A 21,187-nucleotide genomic window follows, 5' to 3' on the forward strand; every position below is an offset into this window, starting at 1 on the left:
GGGCGGAGGGGACCTGACAGACAGCAATGCCCCTGGGGACACCCAGCCCAGCATGGAAGCCGGGGCTGAGACACCACCTTTGTTCTGCCAGCTCCCAGGGCAGTGTGGAGCCTCCCTGGGCTCAGGTTTCCCGGGACCCACCACCCTGTGTCTGGGGCTCTTGCCTGGAACTGAGGGCTGAGCTGCGGCCCCGTCTGTGGAGCCGCCACAGTGGGAGGAGGGGTGGGTGGAGGCAGTCGGCATGGACACAGGCCAGCAGAGGGGAGGCCGCCCTTCTAGCCTCTGGACGGCTCTTCCCATCATGCCAGCCCGACGCCAGGCCTCCAGCCAGGTCGGCCAGTGGAGGCAGGAGGAGGGAGCACAAGCCTGCCGCTGCCCCCGGGTCACCAGGCCTCACCCTTGGCTGCGCCCATGGCAGCCTCCGGGCCGCAGTACCATCTTCTCTCTGGGGGCACAGCTGACCGACTCTGGGAGGCCTCTGGGCAATGCCTCAGAGACTCAGGTGTAGCTGTTGGCCAGGGCGCACCACTGGGCCGAGTTCGTGGCCTGGGCCTCTGGCCTCCCTCAGACTCCAGGGCTGCACTCCCAGGTGACTTTCAGAGGGGCTGGGGCTGAGAAGTGGGTGGGCTTCCCCTCCCTCTTTCCCACACACGTGCCCTGCTGCCAGGGCCCGGTCATTCCCACACCATCGAAAACGAGAGAAGGGGCCAGAGCCGGCTGCTTTCACGCACCGACTCCCGGCCTTTGATGTAAACAAGAGCTTTCCCCCCACCCCGCCCTCCTCTCCCCACATCACTTCCAGGGTAATCTCAGCGAGACAGACCCTAGAACCGGGCCTGTGCTTCGCTCCTAGAAGGCTCGGGTCGGGGTCAACCCCTGGGGCCTGTCTTCTGCCCACATCCCCGGGCTCCAGCTGCCTTGGTTGCCCACGTCCCCAGGACCTCCCTGCACCCCCAGTGTCTACAGGGAGGGAGCCTGGAGTGAGGCTGCTGCCGCGATGTGGGGGAGCACTGACTCTTGCAGCTGGGACGGGGGACGCTTGGGCGTTTCTGTGGCCTGGATGGCGTTCACATGTTCAGTGTTCACGGCTGTTTCTGTCTTGATCCCACGGGTCCTGGTGTGGCCTTGGCTAGGTTGGTATGGAGTGCAATTATTTGTGTCCACGGGAGGCCACCTGGGCCCAGTGGACACACCTGCTCCCTTCAGCCGGGGGCTACTCTCCTCACACGTGTCCCCCTTAAGACAGGTGAATGTTAGCAGGGGAACGGGAGGGAGCAGAACCTGAGAGTGACCTTTGGGGGTGGGGCGTTCATGGGTGGTTTTCCTCTTTTTTTCTCCCAGGCTTGACCCAAGGGTGGCCCCAACTTCTGGAGCTGTGTGGCCAGCACTGGGGCAAGGACTCTTAAGAGAGGCCTGGGAAGGGGGGGCCTGTGGGCTGAAGAGTGTGTGGGATCCCCCCCCCACTGTCTTCTCTTTGCTCCCACTGATTTTCCCCAGTAGCCCCAGGTGGGTGGAAGTGAGGCAGTGCAGGCAGCTAGAACCCTGGAAGAAACCCATCTTTCTGCATAGAGAAACCAAGAAAAGGGGCGCCAGGAGTAACAGCGTGTGAGGCAAATCCCAGAGAGGAGAGAGCGCTGGCGGAGTGGACCCCTCGCTTTCCATATATACTGACAGGCGCTGGCTCACCCTGAGTTGGAACAGACCCAAAGCAGCATATGAAAGGCTTTGAGGGCAGAACGGACATAAACCACCCCAAGTCCTAGACTAACCGAGCGGCAGGTGTACAAAGTGGACCCAAGGCAGCACAGCAAAGTCACAGCCACAGAAGGAGACAGAACTTGTGGTCTGAACCTAAGGGGGTTGACTGCCTTCTAAAACAAACAACTGAGATCTGCCAGCGGATTTTAACAGGACCCTGAGGCTCATGATGTAACATTAAAAAATGTCAAGTATTCAGTTTGAAATTAGCCAGCATACAAAGAACCAGGAAACACCAAGAGAAAAGAAAAGAGATTGCGGCCCCAAGATGACCCAGCTGCCCAAATTACCAAAGAATTTAAAGCACCTGTTAAAATCATGCTCTATGAGGTAAAGGTAAACACTCTTGAAATTCACGGAAAACTAGAAGTCTTCAGTAGAGAAATAAAAGTAATAAAAAGGAACCAAATGGAAATTTTAGAACTTAAAATTACAATATTTTAAGTTAAAAAAATCACTGGATAGGCTCAGTAGCAGAGTGGAGATGATAGAGGAAAGAATCAGTCAACTTGAAAATTGATCACTAGAAACGATCTAATCTGAAGAACAGAGAGAAAAAGAGTGAAAACATGAACAAAGCCTCAGGAACCAGTTGTGTTCACTTGCGTCCCAGAAGGACAGGAAAAAGAGATTGGTGCAGGAAAAAAAATTTGAAGTGCAAGGTGCAAGAGTCTGGATGAGCAGGAAATGAATAGAAGGTTCCGGAATGGCTCCTGCTCCCCCAGGCTTGTCAGCATCCTGTACATGGTCCCTTTTCCAGGGCTGCCTTAGGAAGGGGTGGCAAGAGGGATGCAGGAGTGGGGGGAAAACCAGACAGCAGAAGTACAAATTCAAAAAAAATCTTAATTTATTGTAGACTCTTTCCTCATTTGTGTTGCAATTCCAGTGTTCTGAACATTAATAAATACACATTTGTTTAAAAAAACAAAAACAAAAACCCTCCAGTGTCTAGTATCTCTCATAAAGTCTTAAGTCACAAAAATAGGTTTACATTTTTCCTGTCTTAATAAAACTGACAGTTTTTTTGGTAACAGTTCTGATCAAATGAAAAAACTAAATACATCTCAAGGGACAAAGTCCGGTAGCAGAAGAATATGGGATAATACGCAAGTGAAGTGTTCAGACTCAAAAATATTTCCACTTTTTTTTTTACTTAGAAAATGTCTCCTCAATGGTAAACATTTGAAGGTACTATTATTTTGTATCTTGAAAAGGCCACTCCCCTGCTAAGGCACATTTATAATTCATTCAAGTGTGAGGGCTTTGGGATCTCATTTCATTTTTGTATGAAGCCTGTGGTCTTAGACCTGAGTATCAGGTATGTTTTCCTCTCAGCCATTAACAATACTTGCATTTTCATCAAAATAATACAGTATGGACATCTTTGCATTTTACTTGATTTTCATCATATTTTATGGTTTCTCGTATTTGGAGGCAGCTGTGCCGACCATTTATTTGGGCATCCAATTGAGGAACAAAAGAAACACTGAAATAAGATGTGTCTGAGTAATTCTGGGCCCCGTTCCACAGCCCCTCAGGCCACGCTGTGCCGACTGCCCACAGAGGGACAGTCACAGCCGGTCCTTGGTGTGAGTTTCCAAAAAACAGCTTGGTAACCATTGAACAGTGTGGCTGAGGCTTTGTCCCTTCTCACAATTGGCCATTTGAAGCAAAATGAAGTAATTGGTCAGACTCTGGGGGTGAGACCCCCGCCTGCCTGGAGCTCCTCGGACTCTAAAAGAGCTAGAAAATTGGCAGGAAGGAATGTGACATCCTGGAAGACCTCATACCTCCGTCTGAATCGGGAACGTGTGAACATTTTACAGTCCCGCCGAGAACAGGAGCAGAGGGACAAAGGAATTCCCCACCTGCAGTACCGCTGACCGGGAAGGGGGCCAGGGAGGCCCTGCAGGGCTCAGAGTGGGGCCCACCCCAGCAAAGGGGGCAGGGGATGACCAGTGTGTCGGTCGCGGCCGTGTGCACCTGCATCCCACACTCAGCAGAGCTCCCGAGTCCGGTCCAGCCCCAGATGGCCCTGTGTCGGAGCCACGCCCGTCCAGGCAGATGGGAGCTGAGGGCAAGCATCGCAAATGCAAAAGTGCTGCGCATCCAGGTGGCCACGTGTGATGCCCACGGGCTCCTGCCTCTGGGCTGGAAGCAGCACCGGAACCTCTGTCCAGCAGCACTCCCTACACGCTACCCACCTCTGCTTTGCTGGGACACCAGTTGCTGGATGCGTGCCAGACCCCAGGCTGGCTGTGCAATCTTCCTGACATCAGAAAGAGGGAGAGATCATCCCACGGATCTCCCAGTATGGACAGAGTCAGTACAAATGCAAAATATACAGAGGTTTTTGCCTTTTCAAAGTTCCATACAAATATACAAAAGTATCTACACCTTTGCAACAAAGGAAAGTGATCTGCTTTAAGACAAGGGCTGCCTTTGCAGAGGGCTGTGGAGCTGCTGGCCCCAGGCCTGCACTGCAGGGAGCTGCCTGCGGCCCTGAGTCCTGGCCAACCGGCCCGGCGGCTCCTCTCAAGGCCAGCTCTCCTGCTGGGCCCTGTCCCGGCCAGGCCAGCGCACGGTTTTGGCTCTGTCCGCAGTCCGAGGGTTGAGCTGTGCCGGCCCGGGAGTCCACGCCTCCCGTGCCTGTGGCCTTTGGCACTTGTCACGGGTCTACGGGGCCCTGAGCCTCTGGGGCAGCTCAGGGCTTTGTGTCTGGACCTTCAGTCATGCCAGTCACGGGGCTACCACTGCAGCCCATGGGGCTCCCGCCACCAGGGCCTGCTTCACTGACAGGGCAGGGGCCCCTCGGGCTCCAAGGTCCAGGGGCACGACACAGCACAGAGGCCTGGGCGGAGGTGATGGGCTTGTCTTCACGGTTTCCTGATGGTTCAAAGTGAAGTTTCGTTACTGCCTCTGCGCGTGGGAAGAAGCCGTCAGGCAAGCGGAGGGTCAGCGAGGACAGCCCCTGCCACCCGTGAAGCCAGCAGCTGGGCTGGGTCCGAGGTTGTGCAGGGGCAGACCCCCACTCGGGGGCGGGGGGCAGAACCCCCCACTCAGGGGACGGGGTGCCCGGAGGCTCCACGTAGGGCTAGCTCATGTGTGGACACAGCGACACTGGCAGGCAGGGGAGGGGACAATCAACCTGCACCCCCGACGGCCAGGGCCACCTGGAGACCCAGGCCCATCTGAGCGTCCTCCCCAGGGCTGGCCTCGCACGGTGCCTGGAGCACCCAGGCTAGCAAGCCGAGTCATTCTCTAAGTTTTAGGAAGGTCATTCTAGAAGACACGGCTCCCATTCTTGCCACCTCCCTGGGACGTCCGGAGCCGGATCCCAGCTCCACGACTCTGCGGCCAGGCGCCCCCCTCCCGCCCCAGCCTCAGTCTCCTCAACCACAAAATGGGGCAGTAATGACCCTGGGCCAAGGAAATCTGCTCATAAAACGTTCGGTCCCACATGGTCTCAAGTCCTAGAGCTTCAGGGCTGGACGGGACACAGGGCTTTGACAGGCGTCTGCTGCACCTCCGGCCTCCTGATCCCGAGCAGGGGCCCTCTCCTGGGTGGAAGCCCACCGTACCACAGCCCCCAGGCCTCTGCCTGGGCACGCCTCTGTGCTCCGGGCCTGTCCTCCAGACGGGGGACCACGGGGAAGCTGGCCGGGGGCCGCCCCGCCGTCCCTCCCACCATGGCCCAGGCTACTCACTCGGAGCCGGAGCCGTGGGCCTGGGCGCTCCCGGCCCGCACGTTCATGGCTACCCCATTGAGGTGCTCACGCCCCGGCTCCCGGTGCAGCGTCTTGGCAGGGATGGTGCCGTCGGGGGCGCGGACGCCGTCGCTGGAGGCCAGGGAGGACGGCCGCGAGGACGCGGGGCTCTGCTCACGCTCAGTCAGCTTCTCTCGCAGCCGTGACTTCAGCATCTTCTCCGTCAGTGGTGGCGGGTAGGTGACTTTGTTTTTCAAGATGCCTGGGCGGGGGCGGGGCGGGGGGGGCAGGGGGATCGAGAAGGTCACGATCAGGCTGCCTCTGCTGGATGCAGTGGACTCGGGGAGGGACCGTCATGCAGAGCTGAGCTCTCGGCCATTCCTCTCCCCCTCGGGTCTCACCCCTGCCCCGCCGGGCGCTACCCCTGTGCCCCACGGACCCCACCCCCGAACCCTGTGCCTGGGCCTGCCTCCCCCAGGACCAGGGACTTCCCGGCCCCCAGCTCCGGGGACAGCGGGCCCTCGGCACCTTTTCTCTGCTCGGGGGGCTGGCTGGGCGGTGCGGCCGCGGGCCTAGGGCCCCCACTCTCCCGGGCCGGGATGCGCTCGCTGCAGTGGTTGCCCTGCTCATCCAGGTGCAGCTCCACGCTGACCTTGGTCTCCACCTTCAGGCGGGGCTGCTCGCCCGGCCCCTCACTGTCGCTCCCGGCCAGGCTCTCATCGGGCCAGCCGGTTGGGACGTGGTTGGCCGCAGCGTCCACTGAGGCACAAGACGGACCCTCAGCATGCAGGGCGGCTGCCTGCTCGGCTCAGAGGGAGCATGTCCCGAGGGGCGCTGACCCACGGTCCCCGACCCGCAGGCCTGGCAGGGCCGCGCCATCCAGGTGGGGACACCGAGGCTTAGAGAGGGAAGGTCCCGGGGTGGGATCCCAGCCTCAAGCCCCACCCCCGTATCCCCACACCCGGGAGCGTCGTGCTCCCTGCAGCAGTGGGGTCAGCTTCGCGGAGCCCTGGCCGTGAGGGTCCCACAGAGACCCCCGAGACCTCACCTGTGCTTTGCGGACGGTGAGCAGGGGGCTGTCCTTCCTGCCGCTGCAGCCCCGTCCCAGGGGCAGGTGGCCACAGCTGAGGGCCGCTCTGCAGCCAGCGGGCTCACTCACCTTTGGGGGTGCTGTGCACGGGGCCCTGGGCCGGGTCCCATCTGTCCTCAGCCGCTACCCCGTCATCCTCACTGTCAGAGGAGCGTGAGGAAGCGTAAGAGCTGCTCTGCTCATCCAGGGACAGCTCGCTGTCCGAGTCCGAGTCGTGGCCTGCAGGGCGGGCGGGAGGGACAGGGCTCAGGCAGGGGGCGGGGTGCTTCCTGCCAAGGGCAGAGTGGAGCCACCTGGGCCCGGGCACGGGAGGGCACTGGGTGCCCGCTGACCCTCCCAGTGTGCGGTGGTCACCTCTTCAAGGCTGTACGTTCTCCGGTGACCGAGGGGCCCACGGGGCAGCCAAGAGCCAGCAGGAAGCTCTCACCATGGTCCCCTGGAGGGAGACGCACAGGCCGACGGGAGACCGCGCCCCGGGGGACACGTACCGTGGGGCTTCTTGGTGCTCCTGGGTACAAAGGACGCGTCTGGCTCCCCGTGGCCGCCCCGCGCCGGCCCAGAGGACACGCTGAGCTTCTGGCCCCCTTTGTCCCTGGAGAGGGTAGAGGTGGGTGGGCTCAGCATCGTTGCTCTGGGGGACGCATGACCGGCCCCCCGCCATCACCCAGCGCCTTCTGCGCGTGCCAGGGCAGCCACATCGGGCTCTGGAAGGTTCTCTGCCACGAGACTCCCGAAGCACACGGGTAAACACACGTGGACTCAAACAGCAGGGCACACAGCTTGGGGCGGAGGTGGCAAAGCCCACGTTTGCTCGGAGAGCTGCCCCCCCACGGCCACAGCAGGGGTGCCGGCCCGGCCTGACCTGAGGGTGCTGTCCAGCGAGGCGGTGGACTCGCCCAGCGCCGTGCGGAACACGTCGGGCTCCTCTCCGCACGTGTTGTTGCAGTTGAGGGAGCGCTGGGGGAAGGGGGCTGGTTATCGGCCGAGCAGAGGCCACCAGGGCGCACAGGGTGGCTCGGTCCCCACCACAAGCCCCCGCGCAGCACCCTGACCGTGCCCCTGCCGGGCACAGAGCACAGCGGCCCGGTGGCAGCTCCCACGGCCCCTGCTTCTGGCCAGGATCCCCACCGGCCGCGGGGAGAAGAGAGGCTGTGAGCGGGACAGACCCCAGCCCGTCGACTCGGCTCGCTCCCAGGGCTGCAGGGAAGGCTGGATGCCACGCTCCAGGGACAGGTCTGTGATACCCCCTTTTGTGGGGGACGTGAGACCAAGGGGCTGTGTCTGATGCTGGTCCAGGCCCTGGCGTCCCCGGGAGCCTCCTACCGTCAGCAGGGTGGCCCTCGTGGTGGCTGAGTCGTCAGGGTACGGCTTCTTCCCGGCGAGCACGCCCTTCAGGTGTTTCCGGACCTCTCTGTTGAACACGCAGTGGAGCAAGAGGACGGCGAGGCCCTGCAGAGGAGGGGGCAGGTCAGCGCTGGGCTTGGCCCCCGTAGAGAAGCCAGGGCCCTGCCGCTGCCTCACCGCCCACCTGCCTGCCCGGAGGATGCACGGAGCATAGCTCAACCACGTGGAGCTGACGGTACCCAGAGCAGACCTGGCCGCCACGGCCGTGCAGACGCCCACCATGGCCCACGCCCGGCCTCCCTGCCCCGGGGGCTTCCAATTTCTCCAGGTCCGGGGCCTGGTCAGGGCAGCCAGCATGCCCGGTGCCTGGAGGACCCCCTCCCAGGCCCCAGCCCCCGGGCCATCTGGGTCCCCAATGTTGCATCATTAATCAGGGTCCACGGTGTGGACAGTTAATGGCCAGCACCCTCCTGGGGACACAGTGGGATTTATGCCGGGCGGGGAGGGGGTGAGGCCCCGCACTGGCTGAGCAGCGGACTGCATCCTGACAGACACACAGGAGGCCATGGAATGGGGGTCCCTGGGAGGGCTCGGGGCAGAGCTGCCTTTGGAGCAACAGGCGCCTTTTTTTCGGTGGCGGGACCACGAGGCTTCACCATAACCCCTAACAAACTGCGCCGACACCGGAAGGACAGCCACGGTGCAGCCCCGTGTGTCCAGAGAGCGAGAACACAGCCCGGACGCCAGGTCAAGGATCTCCCCGGGGACCCTCTCAGGGCCACTCGGGGTTGGGGCATTTCAGACAGGAAGCAGCACAGGTGACCCCTGGGCCCCGCCAGGTCACTCTGACAGCCGCCTACCTGAAAGCAGCCGAAGACCGCGAAGAGGTAGCGGAAGGTGAGTGCGTCGCTGTTGACGGCCAGCAGCCCCAGAAGCCAGGTGGCGCTGATGAGCACCAGCAGGAAGAAGGCCGTCCTCACGCGGGAACTGGGGGGCGGGACAGGGGCGTGGCTGCAGCGTCCTCCCCCCTCCTCTTCCCCCCCACTCGCCCGTCCAGCGTGCATCCCCCACCCTCTTTCCTTCCCACACCCTTTCGAAGCATCCACCATGAGGCAGCCCCTGGCCCACACAGGGGAAAAGACAGCTTAGTGGGGAGCAGTTAAAAAGCAAACAGGTAAACAGGAAACTGGGAGCCGAGGCTGGTACACGGGCTGCACCCACAGCGACTCCGGGAAGCCTGGTGCACGGCCCGGAGGTACGTGGACCCGGAGGAGGGGCGTGGCGAGCAGGCGTCAGGCCCGCAAGGGCTTCCTGCTCTCTGCCTCGATCTCCCCAGCCGAAGGGGAACGGATAGCGACGTGCATCCCTGGTGGGGCCGTGGGGTGGTGGAGGGGACTGCGTGTGCTAACGTGAGGCGAGGGCTGGGACAGGTAGGTCTGGGGCGGGAGGAAGCGGAGGACGGTGGAGCAGGCTGGACCCCGACCCCGCGCCCCCTGCCCGCGGTCTCTGCCCCTCCGTGGCCTTTTCAGACTCTGCCCTCCCGCGCGCCGGGCGGACCGGCACCTCCTGCGGCCCCTCCTGCGGCCCCTCAGCCCCTCCCCACACATCCTCCCTTCCCTGGCCCCCCAGCTCGGGCCACCGGGCCCAATGGACACCCTTGTCCTCCCCTCCCCTGACCCTTTCGTGGCTCCTGGACTCATGCTGAGCTCTCCCGAAGTTGCCCTGCCTGCCTCCCGCAAGGCTTTTCTGTGGGTCCCCTGCTCTCTCCCAACCTGGAAACATGGGAGGCTCCCTCTCCGTTGGGCCCCATCTTCCTGTGCTGCACCCTCTCGCTGGGCGAGCTCCTCCACTCCTGTGCTGCCAGCGTCACTGTCACCACCAACCCAGAAAGTTCCATCCCCCCACCCCCACCCTGTCTGACTCCAGGGAGTGTCCAGGCACCCTGGCACCTCACCACACCAGGCTGTCACCATCCCCCTCCTCCTGCCGGTCCAGGCGAGGACACCCAGGTGTCACTGCTACCCCCTCTCCCCTCAGTGACTCCACCACAAACCCCGTGGGTCCTACATCCTAAACATCTCTCCCTCCCTGGTCCGGGCTGCCACCCCGGCTGGCCACCTGCCCCAGTCCCCCTGTGGTCAGCCTCTCTCGCTTTCCTCCACGATGTCCAGCTCTCCCCTGAGAGATCCAGATTCCGCTTGGCAGAGCCCAGACACGTCCAGACACGGCTGGCCTCTCCCCACTGCGGCCTGTTGATCCCCCACTGACGTGGCTGCCATGACACCCTGGACCGGCCCGGAAAGCCAGCAGCTGACCGGCTCGGTGACAGGCACTTTCACGGGGCTCTGCCTGGCGTGTAAACCAGACAGGCAGGGGTCTCGGGTGGGGCTGGCTCCGCATCAGGTCCCACCCACCAGCCGGGTTTAGCACCAACTTACACGACCCGTTTTCTCTCATAATAATGGCGCTTCCTTTGGCAGGAAACCTTTGCAGACAGGACAAAAATGACTGTGTTGACCTAAAAAAACCCAAATAAACAGAGAAACCTGAAGTCCAGTGGCCGCTCCACTGTACTGTCTCTAGAGACCTTCAAAAGCCAAAGGCTTCGGAGGGTCTTCAGCCCACATCTCGGGAGGTGCCCCCTGGGATGAGGCCTCGGAGCCCAGGAGCCCGCTGGGGGTGGATGCTGACCGGCGTCACAGTGGACGTGGACCTGGATCAAATCCCAGAATCCACGCGTCTGAGGACAAGGCTTTATCACCATAAGGTCAGCCCTTCCTGTCCACCCAGATGCTCAGTGGAGCTGGTAGCCCATCAGCCCCAAACACCCTTCAAGCCACCATACCCAAGGGGCACCCGGCCTCCCACGTCCCTGATAATCGGGTTCTGAGAAACCCCCGGCACTCACGACTATCACGGTTCCGATGGGCCCTGCAAAGCTCCAGATCAGGGTGTCACGAAGGGACAGCCAGCAGAAGTCCGGGTTTCCGTAGCCCTGGGGGTCCAGGCCCACCGCAAGTCCTGGACAACAGGGAGGAGAAGAGTGAGGGCCACCCCGATGGGGAGTGGCCACAACGGGGTGTTCCCAGCCCCCCAGGCAGGACCCGGGGCCCCGGGCATCGCCCTCAGAGGGAAGGGCGGGGAACCCGAGATAAACAGCCGGGAAATGACAAAGGCCCAGGTTCCCTCCCAGCAAAGGCCTTCTCAGTGCTGGTCACAGGCCCACCATGGCCACGACCTGCTCGCGGATTCACCCCAGAGGTGGGGAGCCCACCTGTGCCGGGGCTGCTGACGGAGGTGGGAGAGAGACAAAAGACGGAGGTGATGGGACCCGCCAGGACCAGCCATGAAGCACGATGGGGATGCCCTGCTGGCTGGGCCACATAGAGGCCAGGACACGGCCATGGACCACAGGTGCAAGGGAAGAAGGACCTGAGGGCAGGCACATGCCACACGCGTGTGTATGCACAGAGCACACACGCCACACACATATATACACATGCACACACCCCAGGAACGGCTCATCACTCCAAGGTGCTAGGCAAATGAGTTTCCTATGTTATCTAAGCCACAGCCATGGTTTCTAACCGTGTCACAAGCTAGAGCAGGACTTGCCCTTACAGAACCGTCAAGGTGAAGTCTGGAGTGGCTTCTCCAACAAAGGCCTTGCTTAGGACAAAGGAGCAGCCCACTCAGCGCCGTGGCCTCCTCGGACCTGGCCCGGACAGTTCCACAGGCCACACTCCCTTGCTTAAGCCCTAAAAGATCAAGTCTCCCCACCGACTGCTCAAAACCCTGCAATGGCTTCCCACTGCCCTCAGGAGATGGACAAGGGTATTTCCGCAGCCTTCTGGGCCCTTCGTGGCGTGGCCACGGCCACACTCCAGACCACGTGGCACTCCCCACTCCGCCCCAGCCCAACCTCAGGTCAGTCCCCAACCAGCCTTCCTCCACTCAGGTCTTGCACATGTCGGGCCCTGAAGGCACCCCCCCCAGCACAGCAGCCTGGTTCCTAAGAGCCCTCCAGTGTAAAGAGTGCTTCCTCCAGGAAGCCTTCCTGGCCTGCCCCCTCCCACCCCACCCGCAGATGAGAGCAGGTCTCATCCTCCCCCGCCCCACTGGCTCTGAGCCCACCCCTCAGTGCAGGGTCTGTGGATGAGCCTAGAGTCACGTTCACCATCACTTAATGCCCGTCTTCCCTGGAGGGACGACTCCCGGAAGACACAGGCTTTGCCGTTCTCACTTACTGCTCTGATCCTGGGCCTAGAACGGAGCCCGGCACAGAAGAGGCCCGCCATGAATGAACGAATGAAGGAGCGTGCGAATGCTCCCACGTTCTTGGGCAACTGAGACTTGGTGGGGGTTAAGGAAAGCACGAGGGGAGGTGGCCTCAGGCCCCCGTCCCCCGCCCCCCGGGTCCCAAAGGCCTGGCTGGGTCAGGCCCCACGACCTGAGACAAGGGCTGTCCCCATGCAGGGTCCCATGGGGACGCTGTGCTCCATCCAGCCCCGTCGGGAGGGGCCGCCCGAAGTGACCACACAGGTGGAGATGGAACGGGGTACAGTATAGACCAGGAACCACACTCTGAGTTTACTGGGGCACAGAAAACCAGACAGCAAACTATAACTCTTCCTTTTGTAAAATAAGCAAATTGGCAAATGATTCTGATCTGACTTCTTCATAGAATTTGATGTAAATAAAATCCGATGTTCTGGTTTCTGAGATTAACTTGCTAATTAAAAAAAAAACCCAAATAATAATAGAGGCTCTGGGCAGACTGAAGATGAAATTAAAGATGAGTGTCCTGAGTGTCCAAGCACGACCAGGTCTTTGCTTCAGGGGTTTAGTAGATGGGCACTGGGGGGACCCCCGAAACCAGCTGCTCCCAGCCCTCATTCTTCCTGGTCTTTGGGGCTCAGGAACCACCTGAATTAGCAACTTTCTCACAAGTTGACCAGAAACAGCATGGAAACACGCGATGTAGTGTGTCTGCCGTGTTCAGTCTTTGGGTCAAGAGGAGGTGGCTGCCGGTGAGGGAGGCCCCCACTGCCCCCCCCCAGCAGCCCTGGATGGAGGTGACAACAGTCATTCAGGGTCCCTTGGAGCCCAGGGAGAGGAGTCACAATGGGACAGCCCGGTGCTCAGACTGTCTAGGTGGGAGCAGAGTGGCCTCAGGAGACCAGTTGGTGATGCTACCATGGAAACCAGGGTGGCTGCTGGGCAGAGCCCTGGGGCAGCATCTGCCCCTTCTCCCACTGTCTCTAGCCTCCGACTTCGTGTCTGGATCCCTGGAACCCAGGGACTGCTGAGGAGAGAGGGTGCCGCTCTCCCTTTGTGAATACAAGAGGGGATCTTTCCCCAGAGGAAGCAAATTTGACCTTCTGATACTCAGTGAAAAGTGTGCTGAGAAGTGCTGCTGTTCTGTTCATTCATTAACTCATTCTTTCATCCATCGATCCACCCACCCACCCATCCAGCTACCCACCCATCCACCATCCGTCCATTCATCCATCTACCATCCACCCATCTCTCCATCCATCCATCCACTCACCTATCCATCCACCCATCCATCTATCCACCATTCACCCGTCTATCCACAAAGCGGGCAGACAAGGGAGTGCTTGTCTGTTAGATGCCACAGGTAAGCCCTGAACAGGCCTGGGCCCAGCTCTCAAGGGACTCACACCTGACAGGAGACGCATCCCTCACCGATGATGACACTCGTGTGAGCAGATGTGGGTGCGGGTGCCCCTCCTCTGCTGAGTGCCCAAGAGGAGGCCAGAGAGCTCCCCAACCTGCACCCGGGGGCGTTGGTTTATCTGACGTGGGTTTCTGCATCAGCAACGCCATGCGGGTCCTCCGAGTGGTGGTCGGTCCCCAGCCCGGGCCACCTGGCGGGGCTGCTCTGCGCATCCTCACCTGTAACAATGGCTGGGATGCCCCAGCCCACGACGTAGTAGAACCTCATGGGCCCGGCGTCGATGTTGCGCACCTCAGTCAGCATGCGGTAGATGTGCAGGCTCTCCACGAAGGTCCAGGCAAAGGTGCTCATGTACACGTAGTGCAGGAGGATGGCAATCACCGTGCACAGGAACTGCGGGGAGAGGCAGCCGCTCAGCGCAGCCCGCCGGCCACGGGCCCTGCGCCGCGGACTGAGGGCCAGATGGCATGGAGACGGGGGCGGGGGAGACACCAAGTTGGGCCACTTTGCAAACGTGAGGGCACGCAGGTCTGAAAAAGGAAATCAAGTCAGTTTTTCCCTCTTTGATTCACCCAGGAGCGGCTGAGTGTCAACAGTCCCAAGAGTCTCAGGCTCCTGATGCGGAACAGAGGACAGGGAGAGAGGCACCTGGGGGCCCTGGGGACCCCCCAACCTGGATCGGCGCCAGGGGTGAGCATAACCTAGGGCCGACGGGTTGGCAGAGCCTCTAGTGTTTTCATTAGAAGCTAGAAAATTTGTATTTTCAGGTCATGGCTCCAAAGTTTTAAATGTTGGCATTTCATTTAAAGTTAGAAAAAGAATATCATGGAGGCAGGCTGCCCAGGCTGTGGCCCCAGACCGTGACGGTGGCCTTCACCCACCACCCCAGCCCTTGTGCGGGTCTCCGAGGTCCAGCAGATGCGGCCAGCGGGAGGGAGGAGCCTCGGGCCTCGTGACCTCGCCCTCATATGAAAACAAGGTCATCCCACCTGCGCTGATTTAACGGAGGCTCTACCTCCTGCGGAAGAAAACAGGGATGAGAACGTTTGTTCTGTTTCTGTCCCCGTGGGGCTGTGTGTCTGGCCAGTGGCTGAGTGCCAGGAAGTGAAAGTCAACCTCCACAGGGCGGTTGAGGGTCAGCTTCCCGGCCTCTGGGAGCCTTGATGATCCCGCCCTGAGTCCCCAAAGGTGGTGCAAGAACATGAGGACGGCAGTGGTGGGGGGCTGGGGGCACTGTGGGATCCTGGGCGTCCGGCCTGAGGTCGTCAGTGCAAATCCAGTCCCAAGTGCTCCGGGATGGAACTTCAAGACCTCCACCTTGGCCCAGAGCAGCCTCACCAGGTGCTCCTGAGAGGGGCTGGCTGCCGGGCCAGGATTCCCAAGGTCCACCTGCTGGGAGATGCGGGCAGGCTCCCCTCCAGGTCCCAGGAAGCTGGACTGGCAGGGGAGGAGAGGAAGGAGGGGAGGGGGAGGAGAAAGCCCCTGGCCACGCCCATGGCGTGGCCACACCCTGAAACATCCTGTCCAGTCCTGGCTGCTGTCGTGGCAGCCCAACCTCCCCGACACCCACACCCCAACAGACAGGAGCATAGGACAGAGGGCCACCGCCTGACGCACGCAGAGGCCTCCGCTCAGTCCCAGGGCAGCGCACCCGCGGGAGCGCCCCAGAGCCCAGGCTTGCTGGGAACACAAGTGCCACCTGTGGCTAAGACCACCTTGACGGGCGGAGTTCTCTCCAGAAACAAAGCCCCGGAGATGTGGGAGGGAACCACGTTAGCATTAATATTTGCCCAGTACAGCACAAAGCAGGAACTCAAGCAGACATGCCCTCTGCCTCAGATGCTGGACAGGGAACGGGGGTCCGCACTTAGCAACGGGCAAAGCGGTCAGCCTGGCCGCGAAGGGGGAGCCTGGGGCTGGGTGTACCCCACGCCAACCCCCAGCCGTCCTTGTGCAAAGCACCGTTGGCTCAGCAGAAGTCAGAAGGGTGAGAAGGCTGGCATGTTGCCTTAAATAATGTGAAAAGTAAACTCACAAAACCACCTTTGGAAAAAAAAAGTGTCAGAAATTGACATTCTAAAATGTAATGGGGCCGTACATGCAGGGACTTCTGCACCTAAGGTACCACCTTTTCCAGAAACAGAACAAACACTAATGCACAATAAATCATTTCAACCTGCCAGTAATCTGGGAGATGAAAAACCTCACCCAGAGATGGGATTGTGAGTTTACAGAACACCCATCAAAACCAGGCGCGGTGCCAAAGCCCCAGAACTATGTGCACGGCACTCCTCCTCCCCCTCTTTTTCCTGCTCACCAGCGCATGGAGGCTGCAAAGCTCTCCTTCCAGGGGGCGGATGAGTCAGTGCTTGAAACCAATGAGTGACTGCCTCTGCGCATTTGTCACGCGGCATTTAGTTGCAAGGAGTGGCCTGTCACCGGCTCTCCTCCCTCCGTTCAGACCACTCAAAGGCACCTTGAAGGGTTCTGCACTGTCACATAGCCCCTACCCCCAGGACATGCAGGCAGGGGAGGGGCGCTGAGCCCAGCGGGTGCAGAGGGGCGGCCCAGCCTCTCCAGCGCCCCACCTGCCCTGGGAGCCCGACAAACGCTCACAGTCCGTCCCCCGGGCCAGGTCCGGGGCTCCCCGTGTCCATGCTGGTGAGCCGCCAAGGTCATCACGCAAACCTCTCAAGGTTGTCTGCCTGGATGCCCTGCCTCTCTCCCTAGCGCCAGCCTCCGGAGGGGCCCCCTGCCTGCGTTAACGAGGAGGGAGAGCTCCAGGCTGCAGGGGGCCCTGGCCAGCGAGCCAGAAATGCCATCCGTGTCTTCTATTCCATGTCTCTCTCCGGGCTGTCCATTCCCACAGACACGCGTCCTGCTCATGTGAGGGCAGCCTCCCCAGCTCAGCTCTGCACTCGCCTCAGCCCGCAGGGGATGGGTGTGTCCAGCCTCACCCAGACCAGCCACTCTTGTCTGCTTCCATCTCTCCTGGCAGCGCCCCCTCCGGAGACTTGTGGCTTCACGCCCCTCTCCTTCCCCACCCTCCACGCCCACCGGGTCCCAACTCCTGCCGCTGTCCTGGCCTCGCTCCACCCACCAGACCTAGGAAGACGCCATCCTGGCTCCTCTCTGACCTCCAGTCTCTGCCCTTCCGACCCATCTTCCCTGTCGCCAGGGTCCTCTTCCTAAAATGCAGACCCGGTCACGGCTCTCCATGGTACAACGCTGCCTGCAAAACACAGATGGCGCTGCTTGGCCAGCCCCTCAAGCTCTGGATGATCAGATCCCCGACCTGTCCCCTTCCGATCCTGGCCCCTCCCGCTGGACAGTGAATGGACGGTCCTGCTCAGCCCTTCTCCAGCCAGGCACAGCTCCCCCACCAGCCACCATGGGACCATTTTGGCACCTGACACCCCTGTACCACCATCCGAGTCTGTGTCTGGAGTACGGGCTCCATGGGCAGAGATGAGAGTGCTTCTAGGGTCTGGGTCTTTGGTAGATTTAATACAGTGACCATCAATAGCCCTCACTGGGGCTTCCCTGGTGGCGCAGTGGTTGAGAGTCCGCCTGCCGATGCAGGGGACACGGGTTCGTGCCCCGGTCCAGGAGGATCCCACATGCTGCGGAGCGGCTGGGCCCGTGAGCCATGGCCGCTGAGCCTGTGCATACGGAGCCTGTGCTCCGCAACGGGAGAGGCCACGTCAGTGAGAGGCCCGCGTACCGCAAAAACAAACAAACAAACAAACAAAAAAAACTAGTCCTCACTGCATGAGGAATGAAGAAATGTCAGCTCTGTTAACAGCACGTGGCAGCTGGAACCGTCCACTGAGAAAGTAAAGGGCAGAGCCCGCACCGTGGGAGAGATCAGGATTAGGTGAGAGTAGCAAGCTGGGAACTTCCTGGAGTCACTACATATGCACGTGTGATGGTCAGTTGGCCTCACGTCTCCCCAGGGCCATCAGGGTCACCATCTAGTGATGAACAATGAACTCACACACACACAGTGAACTGTCGGTCCCGGGCCAGGTCACTCAATCTTGCTGGCCCCGGGTTCCTCACCTGTGAACAGGGATGCTGTACCTCCCGGGGCCCCAGGGATGTTTCAACGAGCCAGAGGGTGCATGTAAAGCCTTGGGCACAGCGCCTATACTGCCCTCACCCCCATCAACGTGCTGTGATCCTTGTGTTCTGAAAACCCCTTTGTAAAAATGAAAAACCACTTGCAGCCAGCCGGGGACCAAGCCACAAACCTCTCTCCTTCCTCTTGCTTTTCTCTCCCCAGTGACCTTGGCCGTGCCGCCGTCTCCCCCTCCAGGGCCGGTCCCTGTCCCACCCCCCGGGGACCTCGCCCCAGCCACCAGCCACCCCTCCTCCCTCCTCCCCCTGGAATCACTCGGGCTCAGATCTCTCCCATCCTACAGACGCCTCCCGCCTGACCCTTACCCCACCCCACCCCCACTCTGGCTTCAACCAGAGCCTCATCCTCTCCTCCTTCAAAGCCAAACTACTTCAGACCTAGAGTCTGTCATACAGAGTGAAGTAAGTCAGAAAGAGAAAAACAAATACCGTATGCTAACACATATATATGGAATTTAAGAAAAAAAATGTCATGAAGAACCTAGGGGTAAGACGGGAATAAAGACACAGACCTACTTGAGAATGGACTTGAGGATATGGGGAGGGGGAAGGGTAAGCTGTGACAAAGTGAGAGAGCGGCATGGACATATATACACTACCAAACGTAAAATAGATAGCTAGTGGGAAGCAGCCGCATAGCACAGGGAGATCAGCTCGGTGCTTTGTGACCACCTAGAGGGGTGGGATAGGGAGGGTGGGAGGGAGACGCAAGAGGGAAGAGATATGGGAACATATGTATATGTATAACTCATTCACTTTGTTATAAAGCAGAAACTAACACACCATTGTGAAGCAATTATACTCCAATAAAGTTGTTAAAAAAAAAAAAAAAGCCGAACTACTTCAGCCTCTGCCCAGGTCTCTGCTGCAGTCGTTTCCAGCCACTCCTTTGTTACATTTTAAACACACTGTGGCTGGTGGGCAGGAACGCAACTGATGATATGATATACATCCATCTCCTCTGATAGCCACGTACCTTGCTAAACTCTTTAATTATTTCTTATAATGCGCCTGTAGATTGGTTAGGATTTTTTCTGTGAGGTCATCGTATCAGCTATATAATCTAATCACCTAACGATAACTTCCAGAAGCCTATGTAACACCCCACGAATCCACGTGATACCCCAGGAGCCCATGTGCCCTGGGACGGCTTGAGCAAGACACTCCGTATCTAACCCCGTCCGCCCCTCCACGAGTCTCAAGCTCCCTTCTCTTGTCAACCCTGCCGACCCGCCGCCACCAACATGTCCCTGAGTTCTGGGCCTGTCCTAGACTTCTCTCCCCCTCTGGAGAAACACCTGGGCTTTCACAGAAGACGTGGCCATGACTCCCCAGCAAGTGCAGGGCTGGGAGACGCTGCCTGACAGGGATAGCTTCAGGCTCAAGTGACAGCTCCCAGGACTCTTGGGTTTCACAAATGTAATTTCTGACGAAATCACTAGCGTCTGGGTCAGGAAAGTAAAGAGTTGAGGCGTATGGAGCCCCCGGCTCCCGAGGATGCCCTTGGAGGGAGATTCCCACCAGGCACAAAGCAGTGAGCCCACAGGCTTGGCCTGGGCTCCCAGCTTCCCACCCGACTCCCAGCTGCACCCGCCAGATGGAAACAGCAACAGATACTCCGCCCGGACAACTCCTCCAGCCTCGGCCTCGGAGGACAGTCGGACAGCATGTGCTCCCACGGGGCCACATGGGCGGCTGTGGAGGGAGGGGAGGGGCCGGGGCCTCACCGGGTTTTCTGTTTGGGTGATCCCGATCACGAAGACCAGCTGGGAGAAGAAAAGCGCCCCGATGAGGTTCTTGTGGATGCCGTGCAGGTTGGAGCGGAGCGTCTGCACCAGCGCCAGGAGCACGAAGGCCACCAGCAGGGCGGCCAGGGACAAGGACACGGCAGCATAGGTGACGATCTTCAGGGGCAGGACCTCTCCGTGCTGCAGGCGGGTTGGTTAGAGGCGGGAGAACACGTAAGGGCCATGGCTGTGATGGAGCTTTTGCACAATCAAGACACATTAACATACTATTACTGCAGGCAGGAACCAGCGTGACTACGACATGGCTCTCAGGGGGGTGCAAAAACCGACAGCAAAAACCAAATGAAGAGTTTCAGGTGATAAAGCTCTGGGGAGGTCGGTGGTTACGGCTGCAAACACCGTGGATGTACATAATGCCCCTGACCTGTACACTGAAACATGGCTGAGATGGTGACTTTTCTGTTACATGTATTTTGCCACAAGAAAAAAAAATTGAAAAACAAAAAGCCTCACACATAACTCCTGCTGTCCGGCAGGTGTGGGGCCTGTCCACCCAAATTCTGAGCTGAGAGACCTTCAAACAGAGCCTCAGTTCACACAAAAGGCAGAGAGATGCCACAGCTGCAAGAAATCACAGTTGTCTCCTGTGCTTTTTTTGCAAAATAGGACACTCGTCCAGGACCTGGCACCCGATGAAGGCTCAGCATTTGGGGAGCAAGCAGCTCCGGTTCTCCGGTAACTTCCAGAAAGCACCGTTCTGAACTTGCACAGAGCTGTGAGCCGGGGCTGCCTGGGGAACTCGGGGAGCCGGGCCTGAGTGGGATGGGTGGGGGGACTAAGTGCTCAGGGATCTCAGAGAGGCTGGGAGCTGCAGCAGCACTTACTCCCCAAGGCTGGGGCGCTATTTAGAGGCCTCTGGTTTTGAGGCACCTGGGGCGTGGGAGCCTTGATTCCTGCTCTGGTTTAATTTCTTCTACCTGAACTTCTGCTTCCTTTGCCTGCGAGTCCCCTCCTGGTGCTGCCCAGCTTCCTGGCCATGAGAGGACCCCCAAATCCGCCCCTCCATGAACAAAGACCACTAATTATTAACCCCCTTCCGGCTGGGACCCGGAGCTTCGGCCCATGGGAGTTTTCTGCCTTGGGCTCCCAGAGGCACACTCTCTGCTCTTGTCACCCTAACACCCATCAGCAGCAACTTGTGGCTGACTCACCCTCCCCAGAATGTGACAGAAACTTGGGCCGCTGCATACCGGGAAGTCCTGGGAGGGATGATGGTGTGGCCGCCCGGGACACATCCCAGCCTGAAAACAGGGTGAGGGCTCCCAGGCCTCGGTTGGGCTCCTTGACACCAGTACACAACCCTGCCAAGCTGACCCTGCCCTGCTTGGGCCCCCCTGCCTCACTGGAGGCCCACAGAGGCCACCGAAAACACTGGAGGTTAAACATCAGCCGTCCCGCTGCTGCTTGGGGCTCCTGACCGAGCCTCCTTTGTCCTTTGGGGCCAGTGTGTGCAGCACTTAAGAGAGACACTCCCTTTGTTCCCGCCAGCCATCTCTTTTCTTCCTTAAAATTCAAAGCGCAGCAGAAACAGCATCACCTAACAGACTGCTGAGAACCCTGTTTTGAAGTGAGGTGTACATTCCAGGAGCTTCCTCTCTGAGGCTCTGGACTGCCATCACGGTTTCTAATTTACAACCTG

The 21,187-nt window shown here is 59.7% G+C and overlaps 1 protein-coding gene across 1 annotated transcript in view; it reads right to left on the reverse strand.

Annotated features, from left to right (window-relative positions):
• Positions 1-4,652: 4,652 nt before the first annotated feature.
• Positions 4,653-21,187, reverse strand: part of CELSR1 (cadherin EGF LAG seven-pass G-type receptor 1) — a gene marked incomplete at both ends in the record, with an annotated part of 147,200 nt that continues 130,665 nt past the window's right edge. Inside the window, 12 exons of the mRNA XM_079715746.1 lie at positions 4,653-4,677; positions 5,466-5,727; positions 5,994-6,224; positions 6,625-6,774; positions 7,044-7,147; positions 7,418-7,512; positions 7,879-8,004; positions 8,760-8,886; positions 10,338-10,417; positions 10,808-10,920; positions 13,819-13,993; positions 19,468-19,668. Of these exons, the coding sequence (XP_079571872.1) occupies positions 4,653-4,677; positions 5,466-5,727; positions 5,994-6,224; positions 6,625-6,774; positions 7,044-7,147; positions 7,418-7,512; positions 7,879-8,004; positions 8,760-8,886; positions 10,338-10,417; positions 10,808-10,920; positions 13,819-13,993; positions 19,468-19,668 (1,689 nt within the window). The remainder of the gene's footprint in view (positions 4,678-5,465; positions 5,728-5,993; positions 6,225-6,624; positions 6,775-7,043; positions 7,148-7,417; positions 7,513-7,878; positions 8,005-8,759; positions 8,887-10,337; positions 10,418-10,807; positions 10,921-13,818; positions 13,994-19,467; positions 19,669-21,187) is intronic.

This window comes from Hyperoodon ampullatus (genome assembly GCF_949752795.1).
Source record: "Hyperoodon ampullatus genome assembly, chromosome: 11".
Classification (NCBI taxonomy): Eukaryota; Metazoa; Chordata; class Mammalia; order Artiodactyla; family Ziphiidae; genus Hyperoodon; species Hyperoodon ampullatus.